The sequence below is a fragment of the Pristiophorus japonicus genome, chromosome 5 (genome assembly GCF_044704955.1).
Source record: "Pristiophorus japonicus isolate sPriJap1 chromosome 5, sPriJap1.hap1, whole genome shotgun sequence".
Taxonomy (NCBI): domain Eukaryota; kingdom Metazoa; phylum Chordata; class Chondrichthyes; family Pristiophoridae; genus Pristiophorus; species Pristiophorus japonicus.
The window spans coordinates 47,379,874-47,393,706 of NC_091981.1; the positions used below are offsets into that span (position 1 = coordinate 47,379,874).

At 46.5% G+C, this 13,833-nt stretch overlaps 1 protein-coding gene across 8 annotated transcripts in view; it reads left to right on the forward strand.

Moving 5' to 3' along the window:
- Window positions 1–13,833, forward strand: part of elmo1 (engulfment and cell motility 1 (ced-12 homolog, C. elegans)) — a 351,421-nt gene that overhangs the window by 230,584 nt on the left and 107,004 nt on the right. For all 8 annotated transcript variants that reach the window (XM_070880592.1, XM_070880596.1, XM_070880593.1 and 5 more), the window contains one exon: window positions 1,047–1,183. In XM_070880592.1, the coding sequence (XP_070736693.1) occupies window positions 1,047–1,183 (137 nt within the window). The remainder of the gene's footprint in view (window positions 1–1,046; window positions 1,184–13,833) is intronic.

Genomic DNA, 13,833 nt, shown 5'->3' on the forward strand with positions numbered 1-13,833 from the left:
TAGTCACATCAATACATCTCAAACTGCTTTATTCAGTGAATCACTTTTTTGATGTGCAGTGACTGTTATATGGGCAAATGTGGTAGCCATTCTGCACAACCCATGTCCCAAAAGTAACTATATTTTTTTTTAAATTGCCTATTTATATAGAAGCCAATGAAATAGTTTTGAAGTTTAATCACTGTTGTAACATAGAAAACACAGCAGCCAACACAGCAGCCAATCTGTTTTTAGTGATGTTGGTTGAGCAATAAATGTTGACTAAGGCACTAAGGAGAATTCCCCAGCCACTACTACAAATAGTGCCATGTGATCTTTTACGTCCACCTGAGAGGGCAGGCAGGGCCTTGGTTGAATAGCTCATCCGAAAGATAGCATCTCTGACAGTGCAGCATTCCCTCAGTACTGCACTGGGTGTGTCAGTCTAGATTATGTGCTCAAGTCTTCAGAGTGTGACTAGAGCCCACAACCTTCTGACTCGGGTGAGAATGTTGCAACAAGCCATGGCTGACACCACATGTAGCTGCTTTGAATAAATTTACCGTTGATTTTATGCTCTCTATATTTTCAAATGCTTGGCTTACAATTTGTCTTTATTTTTTTTAATCTGATTTTAAAAAAACACTAGATTATGTGCTCCAATGCTGGACAATGCTATCCAGGTCTTGCTGCATGTGGCCACGGACTGCTTCATTATCTGAGGAGTTGCGAATAGAACTGAATGTTGTGCAATCATCAGCGAACATTTCCACTTCAGATCTTATGATGGAGAGAAGGTCATTGATGAAGCTGCTGAAGATGGCTGGGCCTAGGATACTTCCTTGACTGTATCACTCAGCGCTATACTGTATATTTTTAGTTGGGGCTGTAAGGTTTGAGAGTGTGTATATTGTTATTTGTTACCTAATATTTGAACTGTGTGTATAATATGTTTTCTTCCTCTTTTCTCTTAAATCCCTCCCCTCGCTTCCCCTCAATCCCTCCCCTCGCTCCTCCTCCCATCCCACCATTTTCCCCCAATGTCCAATTCTTGCATAACCCTGCAGCGAGTGACACCTGCAACGAATTCCACCCCATGTTTTTCACCCACGACCGATCATTTGAGGAGTTTTTCTGCATCTGCATCCAGCTGCTAAATAAGACGTGGAAGGAAATGAGAGCAACATCTGAAGACTTCAACAAGGTCAGTGGTGCTGCTGTGTGTAGCTGGGCTTTGATCGAAGTGAAGATTGTGGTTTCTGGTTTATACCCCGACAGTGAAGGCTGATCTACAGTTGCACATTGTGTAATGTCAGCATATACAATGAGAAAACTAAGTCCTGACATATGGTGAAGTTCTTTTATAGGATTAAAAAAAACAGTACCAATGACAGCTTCCTTTTGAAATTCATGAAGAACTTGAAATATCTGCTCTGTCAAATGTTGCATGATATTGCCACAATGTGTGACCGCTTTTGATATTACACTTCAACAGCAGTTAATTTTTCAGCAGGATTTTGAAAAATTGAAACTTTGACTTTACATATTGTAGAAGACCGCAGAGATTTGTGAGCATAACCCTTGAATGGAAAGCTGTTTGAATGCAAGGTGATCTTTCGAGCCATTATTCAAGCTGGTTAGAAATTTACATAGAAATTTACAGTGCAGAAGGAGGCCATTCCGGCCCATCGTGTCCGTGCCGGCCGTCAAAGAGCCACACGGCCCTTGGTCAGCAGCCCTAAATGTTACATATAAACCTATGAACAATGACGGAAAGGCAAAGAGCACCCAGCTCAACTAATCTGCCTCACCACAACTGTGACACCTCTTATACTGAAACATTCTACACTCCACCCCAACCGGAGCCATGTGATCTCCTGGGAGAGGCAAAAACTAGATAAAAACCCAGGCCAATTTAGGGAGAAAAAAATCTGGGAAATTCCTCTCCGACCCATCCAGGCGATCGAAACTAATCCAGGAGATCACCCTGCCGTATTCTATTCCTTGCAGTACTTACCATTATATCTGCTCCGTCCAATAAAAGGTCATCCAATCTAATCCCAATTACCAGCTCTAGGTCCGTAACCCTGCAGGTTACTGCACTTTAAGTGCCCATCCAACCATCTCTTAAAAGTGGTGAGGGTTTCTGCATCCATCATTCTTCCAGGCAACAAGTTCCAGATCTCCACAACCCTCTGAGCAAAGAAGCTCCCCCCCCCCCCGAATCCCCTCTAAACCTTCCACCAACCACCTTAAAACTATGCCCCCTCGTAATAGACCCCTCCAGCAATGGAAATAGATCCTTACTATCCACTATGTCCAGGCCCCTCAATATTTTGTACACCTCAATGAGGTCTCCTCGCAATCTCCCCTGTTGCAGTGAGAACAAACCCAGCCTATCCAATCTGTCCTCATAACTAAGATTCTCCATTCCAAGCAGCATCCTAGTGGAAGACACAAAAACCATGCCAAAAATTGCTGGTCACAGGAATGTGGGAAGGGAGGACCTTGAGACAATCACTATCACTAGGGGGGTAATGGGACTCGAGGTAGACAAGTCCCCTGGTCCTGATGAAATGCATCCCAGGGTATTAAAAGAGATGGCGGAAGTTATAGCATTTGCATTCATTATAATCTACCAAAATTCTCTGGACTCTGGGGAGGTACCAGTGGATTGGAAAGCAGCTAATGTAACGCCTCTGTTTAAAAAAGGGGGCAGACAAAAGGCAGGTAACTAGGCCGGTTAGTTTAACATCTGTAGTGGGGAAAATGCTTGAAACTATCATTAAGGAAGAAATAGCGGGACATCTAGATAGGAATAGTGCAATCAAGCAGACGCAGCATGGATTCATGAAGGGGAAATCATGTTTAATTAATTTACTGGAATTCTTTGAGGATATAACGAGCATGGTGGATAGAGGTGTACCGATGGATGCGGTGTATTTAGATTTCCAAAAGGCATTCGATAAGGTGCCACACAAAAGGGTACTGCAGAAGATAGAGGTATGCGGAGTCAGAGGAAATGTATTAGAATGGATAGAGAATTGGCTGGCGAACAGAAAGCAGAGAGTCGGGATAAATGGGTCCTTTTCGGGTTGGAAATCGGTGGTTAGTGGTGTGCCACAGGGATTGGTGCTGGGACCATAACTGTTTACAATATACATAGATGACCTGGAAGAGGGGACAGAGTGTAGTGTAACAAAATTTGCAGATGACACAAAGATTAGTGGGAAAGCGGGTTGTGTAGAGGACACAGAGAGGCTGCAAATAGATTTAGATAGGTTAAGCGAATGGGCTAAGTTTTGGCAGATGGAATACAATGTCGGAAAGTGTGAGGTCATCCACCTTGAGTTAAAAAAACAGTAAAAGGGAATATTATTTGAATGGAGAGAAATTACAACATGCTGAGATGCAGAGGGACCTGGGGGTCCTTGTGCATGAATCCCAAAAAGTTAATTTTCAGGTACAGCTGGTAATCAGGAAGGCGAATGGAATGTTGGCCTTCATTGCGAGAGGGATGGAGTACAAAAGCAGGGAGGTCCTGCTGCAACTGTATAGGGTATTGGTGAGGCTGCACCTGGAGTACTGCGTGCAGTTTTGGTCACCTTACTTAAGGAAGGATATACTAGCCTTGGAGGGGTTACAGAGACGATTCACTAGGCTGATTCCGGAGATGAGGGGGTTACCTTATGATGATAGATTGAGTAGACTGGGTCTTTACTCATTGGAGTTCAGAAGGATGAGGGGTGATCTTATCGAAACATTTAAAATAATGAAAGGGATAGACAAGATAGAGGCAGAGAGGTTGTTTCCACTGGTCGGGGAGACTAGAACTAGGGGGCACAGCCTCAAAATACGGGGGAGCCAATTTAAAACCGAGTTGAGAAGGAATTTCTTCTCCCAGAGGGTTGTGAATCTGTGGAATTCTCTGCCCAAGGAAGCAGTTGAGGCTAGCTCATTGAATGTATTCAAGTCACAGATAGATAGATTTTGAACCAATAAGGGAATTAAGGGTTACGGGGAGCGAGCGGGTAAGTGGAGCTGAGTCCACGGCCAGATCAGCCATGATCTTGTTGAATGGCGGAGCAGGCTCGAGGGGCTAGATGGCCTACTCCTGTTCCTAATTCTTATGTTTTAGTAAATTTCCTCTGCACCCTCTATAGTGCAATCATGTCCTTCCTATTATACGGCGACCAGAACTGCACCCAATACTCCAACTGTGGCCTAACCAATAATATATAAGAGCAGGGAGGTTATGCTTAAATTGTATAAGTATATATTCTATGCCTCGGCCAATAAAGGCAAGCATTCCGTATGCCTTCTTAACCACCTTATCCACCTGGCCTGCTACTTTCAGGAATCTGTGGACAAGCACTCCAAGGTCCTTTTGTTCATCTACACTTAAGTGGCCTGCCGCTTAATGTGTATACCCTTTCATTATTCCTCCCAAAGTGCATCACCTCACACTTCTCTGAATTAAATTCCATTTGCCACTGCTCTGACCACCTGACCAGTAGATTGATATCCTCCTGCAGCCCATGACTTTCCTCTTCATTATCAACCACACAGCCAATTTTAGTGTCGTCTGCAAACTTCTTAATCATACTCCCTATATTCAGATCCAAATTGTTGCTATATACCACAAAAAGCAAGGGACCCAGTACTGAGCCCTGTGGAACCCCACTGGAACCATCCTTCCAGTCACAAAAACATCCATCAATCATTACCCTTTGCTTCCTATCTCCAAGCCAATTTTGGATCCAACTTGCCACTTTGCCATGTATCCCATGGGCTTTAACCTTCGTGACCAGTCTACTATGTGGGACCTTATCAAAAGCTTTCTAAAGTCCATATATACTACATCGTACGCACTACCCTCACCGATCCTCTTGGTTACCTCCTCAAACAATTCAATCAGGTTAGTCAGACACAATCTTCGTTTAACAAATCCATGCTGACCCCCAGAAACATAGAAATATAGAAAATAGGTGCAGGAGTAGGCCATTCGGCCCTTTGAGCCTGCACCACCATTCAATAAGATCATGGTTGATCATTCACCTCAATACCCCTTTCCTGCTTTCTCTCCATACCCCTTGCTCCCTTTAGCGGTAAGGGCCATGTCTAACTCCCTCTTGAATATATTCAAACAACTGGCATCAACAACTCTCTGTGGTAGGGAATTCCACAGGTTAACAACTCTCTGAGTGAAGAAGTTTCTCTTCATCTCAATCCTAAATAGTTTATCCCTTATCCTTAGACTATGTCCCTGGTTCTGGACTTCCCCAACATCGGGAACATTCTTCCTGCATCTAACCTGTCCAGTCCCATCAGAATTTTATATGTTTCTATGAGATCCCCTCTCATCCTTCTAAACTCCAGTGAATACAGTCGATCTAGTCTCTCCTCATATGTCAGTCCTGCCATCCCGGGAATCAGTCTGGTGAACCTTCGCTGCACTCCCTCAATAGCAAGAACATCCTTCCTCAGATTAGGAGACCAAAACTGAACACAATATTCCAGGTGAGGCCTCACCAAGACCCTGTACAACTGCAGTACAACTCCCTGCTCCTATACTCGAATCCCCTTGCTATGAAGGCCAACATACCATTTGCCGCCTTCACCGCCTGCTGTACCTGCATGCCAACTTTCAATGACTGATGTACCATGACACCCAGGTGTCGTTGCACCTCCCCTTTTCCTAATCTGCCACCATTCAGATAATATTCTGCCTTCGTGTTTTTGCCACCAAAATGGATAACCTCACATTTATCCACATTATACTGCATCTGCCACGCGTTTGCCCACTCTCCTAACCTGTCCAGGTCCCCCGGTAGCCTTTTAGCGTCGTCCTCACAGCTCACACCACCACCCAGCTTAGTGTCATCTGCAAACTTAGAGATATTACACTCAATTCCCTCATCCAAATCATTAATGTATATTGTAAATAGCTGGGGTCCCAGCACTGAGCCCTGCGGCACCCCACTAGTCACTGCCTGCCATTCTGAAAAAGACCCGTTTATCCCGACTCTCTGCTTCTTGTCTGCCAACCAGTTCTCTATCCACGTCAGTACATTACCATGTGCTTTAATTTTGCACACCAATCTCTTGTGTGGGACCTTGTCAAAAGCCTTTTGAAAGTCCAAATACACCACATCCACTGGTTCTCCCTTGTCCATTCTACCAGTTACATCCTCAAAAATTTTTAGAAGATTTGTCCAGCAGGATTTCCCTTTCATAAATCCATGCTGACTTGGATCAATCCCGTCACTGCTTTCCAAATGTGCTGTTATTTCATCTTTAATAATTGATTGCAACATTTTCCCCACTACTGATGTGAGGCTAACCGGTCTATAATTACCCATTTTCTCTCTCCCTCCTTTCTTAGAAAGTGGTGTTACATTAGCTACCCTCCAGTCCATAGGCACCGATCCAGAGTCGATAGTGGGGGAATGTTGATGGTGGGGGATTCGGCAATGATAATGCCGTTGAACGTCATGGGCAGGTGGTTAGTCTCTCGCTTGTTGGAGATGGTTATTAACTGCCACTTGTGTGGTGCGAATGTTACTTGCCACTTATCTGCTCAAACCTGAATGTCGTCTAGGTCTTGTTGCATGCTCCATTATCTGAGGAATTGCGAATGGCACTGAACACTATGCAGTCATCAGCGAACATCCCCACTTCTTCCCTTATAATAGAGGGAAGGTAATTGATGAAGCAGATGAAGATGGTTGGGCCTAGGACACTGCCCTGAGGAACTCCTGCAGCGATGTCCTGGGGCTGTGATGATTGGCCTCCAACAATCAGAACCATCTTCCCCAATGTTAGATATGACTCCAGCCAGTGGAGAGTTTTACCTCTGATTCCCATTAACCTCCATTTTACTCGGGCTCTTTAATGCCACACTCAGTCAAATGCTGTCTTGATATCAAGGGCATTCACTCTTGCCTCACCTTTGGAATTCAGCTCTTTTGTCCATGTATAGACCAAGGCTGTAATGAGGTCTGGAATCGAGTGGTCCTGGCGGAACCCAAACTGGACATTGATGAGTAAGTGCCGCTTGATAGCACTGTTGACGACACCTTCCATTGCTTTGCTGATGATTGAGAGTAGACTGATGGGGCAGTAATTGGCCGGATTGGATTTGTCCTGCTTTTTGTGAACAGGGCATACTTGGGCAGTTTTCCACATTGTCGGATGGATGCCAGTGTTGTAGCTGTACTGGAACAGCTTAGCTAGAGGTGCGACTAGTTCTGGAGCACAAATCTTCAGCCGTCAGTCGAGATGTTGTCTGGCCCCTTGGCCTTTTCTGTGTCTAGTGCACTCAGCCGTGTCTTGATATCATGTGGAGTGAATCGAATTGGCTGAAGACTGGCTTCTGTGATGCTGGGGACCTCAGGAGGAGGCAAGTGCTTCAGCCTTGTCTTTTGCACTCATATGCTGGGCTCTGCCATCATTGAGTATGGCGATATTCATGGAGCCTCCTCCTCCTGTTAGTTGTTTAATGCTCCACCACCATTCATGACTGGATGTGGCAGGACTGCAGAACTTTGATCTGATCCATTGATTGTGGGATCGCTTAGCCCTGTTTATGGCATGCTGCTTCCGCTTTTTAGCACGCATGTCGTCCTGTGTTGCAGCTTCCCCAGGTTGGCACCTCATTTTCAGGTACGCCAGGTGCTGCTCCTGGCATGCTCTTCTCCACTCCTCATGGAACCAGGGTTGATCCCCTGGCTTGATGGTAATGGGAGAGTGAGGAATATGCCAGGCCATAAAGTTACAGATTGTGGTGGAATACAATTCTGCTGCTGCTAATGGCCCACAGCGCCTCATGGATGCCCAGATTTGAGCTGCTAGATCTGTTCTGAAATCCCATTTAGCACGATGGTAGTGCCACACAACATGATGGAGGGTGTCCTCAGTGTGAAGACAGGACTTAGTCTCCACAGTGACTGTGTAGTGGTCACTACTACCAATGCTGTCATGGAAAGATGCATCTGCGACAGGTAGATTGGTGAGGACGAGGTCAAGGAAGTTTTTCCCTTGTGTTGATTCTCTACCACCTGCTGCAGGCCCAGTCTGACAGCTATGTTCTTCAAGGCTCGGCCAGGTCGGTCAGTCATGGTGTTACCAAGCCAGTCTTGGTGAAGATTCTTTGGCCTAGACTTTCAATGATAACAGTTTTCGGGCACCAAGTGGGCACAGGGTGTGAACTCTGGGAGTGCTGTATTTTCCTACCTTTATGGAAGGAATCTTACACAAATAATGGCATGAAACCGCTTTTAGAGGCGTGGTATGTAAGAGGAGAGATATTAGTCCGGTTTCTGTAACGTATTGGCTTGGAAATACGAGACTCCCTAAGCAATTGCTCTACGCGGCGCTCCTTCATGGCAAACGAGCCAAAGATGGGCAGCGGAAACGTTACAAGGACACCCTCAAAGCCTCCCTGGTGAAGTGCGACTTCACCACTGACACCTGGGAGACCCTGGCCGAAGACCGCCCTAGGTGGAGAAAGTGCATCTGGGAGGGCGTTGACTCCTCGAATCTCAACGCTGCGAGCGTGAAGAGGTCAGGCGCAGGCAGCGGAAGGAGCGTGCGGCAAACCATTCCCACCCACCACTTCCCCCGATGATTATCTGTCCCACCTGTGACGGGGTCTGTGGCTCTTGTGTTGGACTGTTCAGCCACCAAAGAACTCACTTTAGGAGTGGAAGCAAGTTTTCCTCGACTTCGAGGAACTGCCTATGATGATGGCCTGGAAAGAGAAAAAGGCTTAGAAATTGGACCTCCTGCACGTTTTACAGGCGTAAAACAGACATGACGAGGCCCTATTTTGGGAACTAAGTACCTTGACGCTTTAAAATGGTATGAACCGTAATTGGGACATGTCATTTTTTAGGCATCCCTGGCAGTTGCTTAAAACTGGCATTAGAACTCTTACATTGTAAATGAGGAGTCCAATGCCTGTTTTAGGCCCCCTCTCTGACATGAGGCTGCCCCGCTCAGGATTCTTCTGTGGCCGCCAACAAAGTTCTTTTTTTTTTAAGTGTAAAAATGTAAGATTCCTTCATGTCGAGTCAAGAGCAGCTGGAGCGCTCTTCCGGGCTCAGCAGTCCTCCCGAGGGTCGCTACTAGCCCATGATCAGGCCCCACTCTCCTAGTTACCTTCCCTTTCCCCCTTCCCCATGACTTACCTGAGGGCTGCTGCCGGCGAGGGAAGCAAACCAAAACTCTCTTCTACAGTCGGGCCTCGGGTGTTGTGACAGGCGGCGGCATCTCGACCCGATTATTTAGATATGGTGCGAGGACCAATTTCTCACGATCCTCGGGGGGGCCCCCCCAACCCCGTCTTCGGGCACAGAGTACACACTTTGTGCCCATTTGGTGCCTGAAAATCGGCATCAATGAATTTCTAGGCCAAAAAATCTGATGTGCCGTACATAAAGATGCTGGTTATCGTAATGGAAGTATTTTTAAGACTGAAGCAGATTAGTGATTAAATTAGTGCTGGTGGAGTGCTGTGATATTAAATCATTTAAATTTGTTTGAGCTGCCTTGTAATTGAAATCCATTAGAGATTTGAAGATGTTAAACCATCAATCAGACCGCTGGCTTCAGTCAGTTTTGTTGGACCTTAAATGACCTGATCGAGGTCTTTTAAAATTCTGAAAAGAGTTGCTAGGGCAGGCGTAAACAAAATGTTTCCGCTTATGGGGGGACAGGTCATAAATGTAAGATAGTCATTAATAAATCCAATAGGGAATTCAGGAGAAACTTCTTTATCCAAAGAGTGGTCAGAATATGGAACTCGCTACCACAAGGGTAGTTGAGGCGAATAGCATAGATGCAATTAAAATGCAATTAAAGGGAAGCTATATAAGCACGAGGAAGAAAGTAATAAAAGGATATTCTGATCGAGTTAGATGAAAAGGGGTAGGAGGAGGCTCGTGTGGAGCATAAATGCTGGCATATGTTGGGCCGAATGGCCGGGGTCTGTGCTGTATGCTCGAAGTAAATGGAGGTTTGATTTTAGCAAATGTTTCCCAAGTTATAGGAATCAAAACCTTTACTGGGACGAGGAATCTCTGAGCAAATAATGACTCTGGAGGTGATTGCTTCCTGTAGTTCAGTTGGGAGTGCAACATCTAATACAGTTTAACTGTGATTGACTAATACCTCATTAGACTTCTTGATGCATCCTTCAGCTCATATTCTTTTGTACCGTAACTCGCTGGAAGTGCGATCTAATAATGAGGACAACAAGGCATCTTAGTGCCTGAGTGAACGGTGGGACCCAGCAGCGAAGTCAAGGCCCAGGAGTGGCGTAGCATGGACCAACAGCGAGGTCGGGGGGGCAGGGAAGGTGCAGCACGGGCCAACAGCGAGGTCGGGAGGCCTCCACTGTGTTCTCTGAAACCCAGGGAGCGAGGATCTGTGGGAGGGAGGGGGACAATAGAAATATGTGTGTGTGTGTACTACACCCATGCAGCAGAGCCTGGTCTCCAATCGTCTTGAATCCCTTTGCCATTGGACCTAGACCTTGCTTCTGTCAAGCCTGTGTGGCAGCTGGTGTGCAACAGCCACCCCACGTTAAAAGAAATCACACACAGGCATCTTCCACCCTTTAAAATGAAGTTCGGGACTTGGAACGTCAGGACCCTCATGGACAGATATTGTAGTTCCCGCATTGGTCTCATCAGTCACCTGAGAACTCATATTAGTGTAGAAGCAAGTCATCCTCGACTCTGAGGGACTGCCTAAGAAGAAGAAGAGTACTGTTCATACAAATGTGAGACAGTTCCTGACAGCAAATTACAGCGGTAGCAATAGGAGTGAGGGTTTGTGAAACAATTCAAAGGCAGACCACAAAATTAAGTAAATATTGACCTTATCGGGCCTGGATATTAAGTTTAGGGATGGGGAAGTTGCACATTCTGTTCTGAGTCATTTGTTTCTGAGATTTACTTGTCTGGATCTTACAAGAGTCAGCAGTAAAGTACTATGGGGCAGAAATTGCCCTTTTTATGCGCCCCGTTAGAGCCTCCTGGAGGTGCTACCCGGGCGCAATTGCTTTTTCGCCCGAGGACGAAATTGCCCCCAAGATTTTGAGGGAGACTTGAAGTTACCACCGCGAGCCCGATTTTCGGGGCAGAAACATCCGCGTGAGGTGATCATTAAAGGAGAGGCCTTGTGCGTTCTGGGCCGCATTTTTGTTTTTGTTGGACAACTCTTCTGTCAGCCCGACAATGGCAGCTTTCATCTCGACCAGGCCGCCATCATGCAGCCCGGCACTCCATTTGGGTGCTAGGCCGCAGGCCTAGTCAAGATTGTCCGTGGTGACCTGCAGAGTCCGCAGCGGCCCTCCCCTTTAACTGAAGAGGAGGGGCATTGTGGAGCGTCAGCCTGAGACAGCACTCCGCCTCGTTTGAGGGGCGCAAAGGGTAATTCCACGCCGGGGCTGGACTTCCTGCCCGGGCGATAACTGACCCTGGCCCAGAAGGTTATCGCCCTGGATGGGGCGTGGGGCTATTTTGGCCACTTTAGGTCTTGTGGCTGCTGAGGGTAGTATCTGAGTTGTCAATTGTATCAGGCTCATTGAATGACCATGCAGTTTTTTCTTTCAAATATACACCACTGCACTAAGTATCATCAAAGCTGGCGTATTATTTTAAATGAGGGGGAAAATTTGCAGAATTTGAAAAATAAAGGTGGTTATTACAGGTATCTAATCAACCTGACACAACTTACATTTCAGACACTGATCACAGTAGCTGTCAGCCTGCTTCATCAGTAGTGGTCCTTATTTTGTTATTCCACCATCAGGTTCTTCAGATCACACGCCGTCTTGCAGTACAGTGTCTGAATCGCTGTCGCTCAATTTCCTACTTGGAAGAAACAACTTTTAGATTACACTAAGATAACTTAGATTAACTCCTCCTTAGCCCTTCCTCATCTAATGACGTCTACTTCGGACCGAAGAAAGATAGATCAAAGTATTTTCTAAATGGCGAGAAGCTAGGAACTGTGGAAGCGCAGAGATTTATGGGTCTAAGTACAGAAATCACTACAGACTTGTGGACAGGTCCAAACAATAATTTAAAAAGTTAATGGAATTTGGCTTTTTTCTCGAAGGGGGCTGGAATACAAAGTGGTGGAAGTTATATAAAGTTCTGGTTCGATCCCGTAACTGTGGAATGTCCGTCTGAGTTTTAAATACTACTCTTGTATCTGGGGGGGCTCTATATGCTCTCTTGGGCAGAATGCAAGAAAATAGATTAGCATCCACTCTCCTCTCTCAATCATGACTCTTACCTATTTTATTAATTCTTCTTTGGTCAACAATCATATGAACTTTCCGCTCTCATTCCTCTAAGCTGAGAATATGGGGCCGAAATTGCCCCTTTCTATAAGGCCTCTGGCCGCCTGAAAGCAGCGGCCACGGGTTGGTGCATGCGGGGCCACCATTTTGAAAATTGTCCTTCCTCAGGTTTGGAGCGGTATCCGGGACCGCTTTGACTGTTTTCCTGCTGCGTTGTGCACGCGCCAACCCCTTACCGACTGGCGGGGACCCCTTCGCGAAATTGCCCCTCGGGAAATTGCTTCTTTGACAGCTACTGACAGCTTTGGCTGTCGGTACACTCTCTGTGGCTTAGCGGTGTGGCTGCCCTTAAAGGGGGGAAACACCATCTTATTTTTTTTTTGGCCGACTGCCAGGTCAGGCCGACAATTATGGCCACAGGTCCGGCCGGGCTGCCTCTTGGGTGCCAGGCCGCCCGCCTGGCCGAAACTCTCCCTGATGGCCCAGTGGCTGCAAAGTTTGCAGTGGCCCTCCCCTTTAACTGAAGGGGAGCGACATTGTGACGCGCATGCGTCATGTCTGGTGACGCTGTGCCGTCCAAGGCTGGAGGTTCCTCTGAGGAGTTGTCTTGCTCTTCTTCCTGGACAGTGTGGGAGGTTTTTGATGAACCTGTGGGAGAGTAAAGAGATGAGTTAGATATGCCAAATGAAGAATGGGTGCACATACAATTATGTACATGATGACCCCCTCTCTCCATCTCCTACCTCCAGCTGCTCGGCCACTCCCGAGACTTCCAACACAGCTTCCTCTGTTGTTGTGAGGGTCCCAGATGAAGGGCGCCCATCTCCAGTTCTCTCCCTTTCCCTCTTATTGTGTGCTCTCTTTTCCTGCAAGGAGGGAAAGAAGAGAATGTTGAGTGAGAGTGATGGAATGAGTGTAAAGAATGGATGGGTTACATCTTTAGATGGATTGGAGTGACATTGCCATGAGGCCTCTGTGTGTTGTTAGTTGGTATGATTGCATTAGGATGATGGTTTGAGGGGTGCGTAGTAAGATGGGGAAGTGATGATTTGATAGAGAGAGAGGGATGGATGGAGGTGCAAGGTATGTTCGTGTGAGTAAAGAAGTACAGGAGTAGGGCTGGGAAGGCAGAGTGATGGGGATGTGATGAAAGGCATAGCAGGATGAAGTTGAGTGTGGCTTTGTACTCACTTTTCCTGATCTAATGCGATAATTGAAAAGTTTGCGGCACTGCACCCAGGTCCTCCTGAACACATCCCTGTTAACATTTAGAACGAGGCTCTTTTTGCCTCCTGGGGAGGTCTCTTCCACCCATTGGAAAGGAAGAGGACCTCCCTGCGTGCTCTGACTCCCGCCATAAGGTAATGGAGGGAATAATTGGAGAACCTGTGTGCAGCTCTCTGCGTCTGTGCAGCCATCTCTCCAACTGTTCAGATCAATGAAAGCCTCTAGTGTGCTGCCTTCACACTCCCAGATGAACCTTCAAATGCAATATGGCCATGGCCCCTTTAAATAAAGCAGCTGAAAATTCATCATCG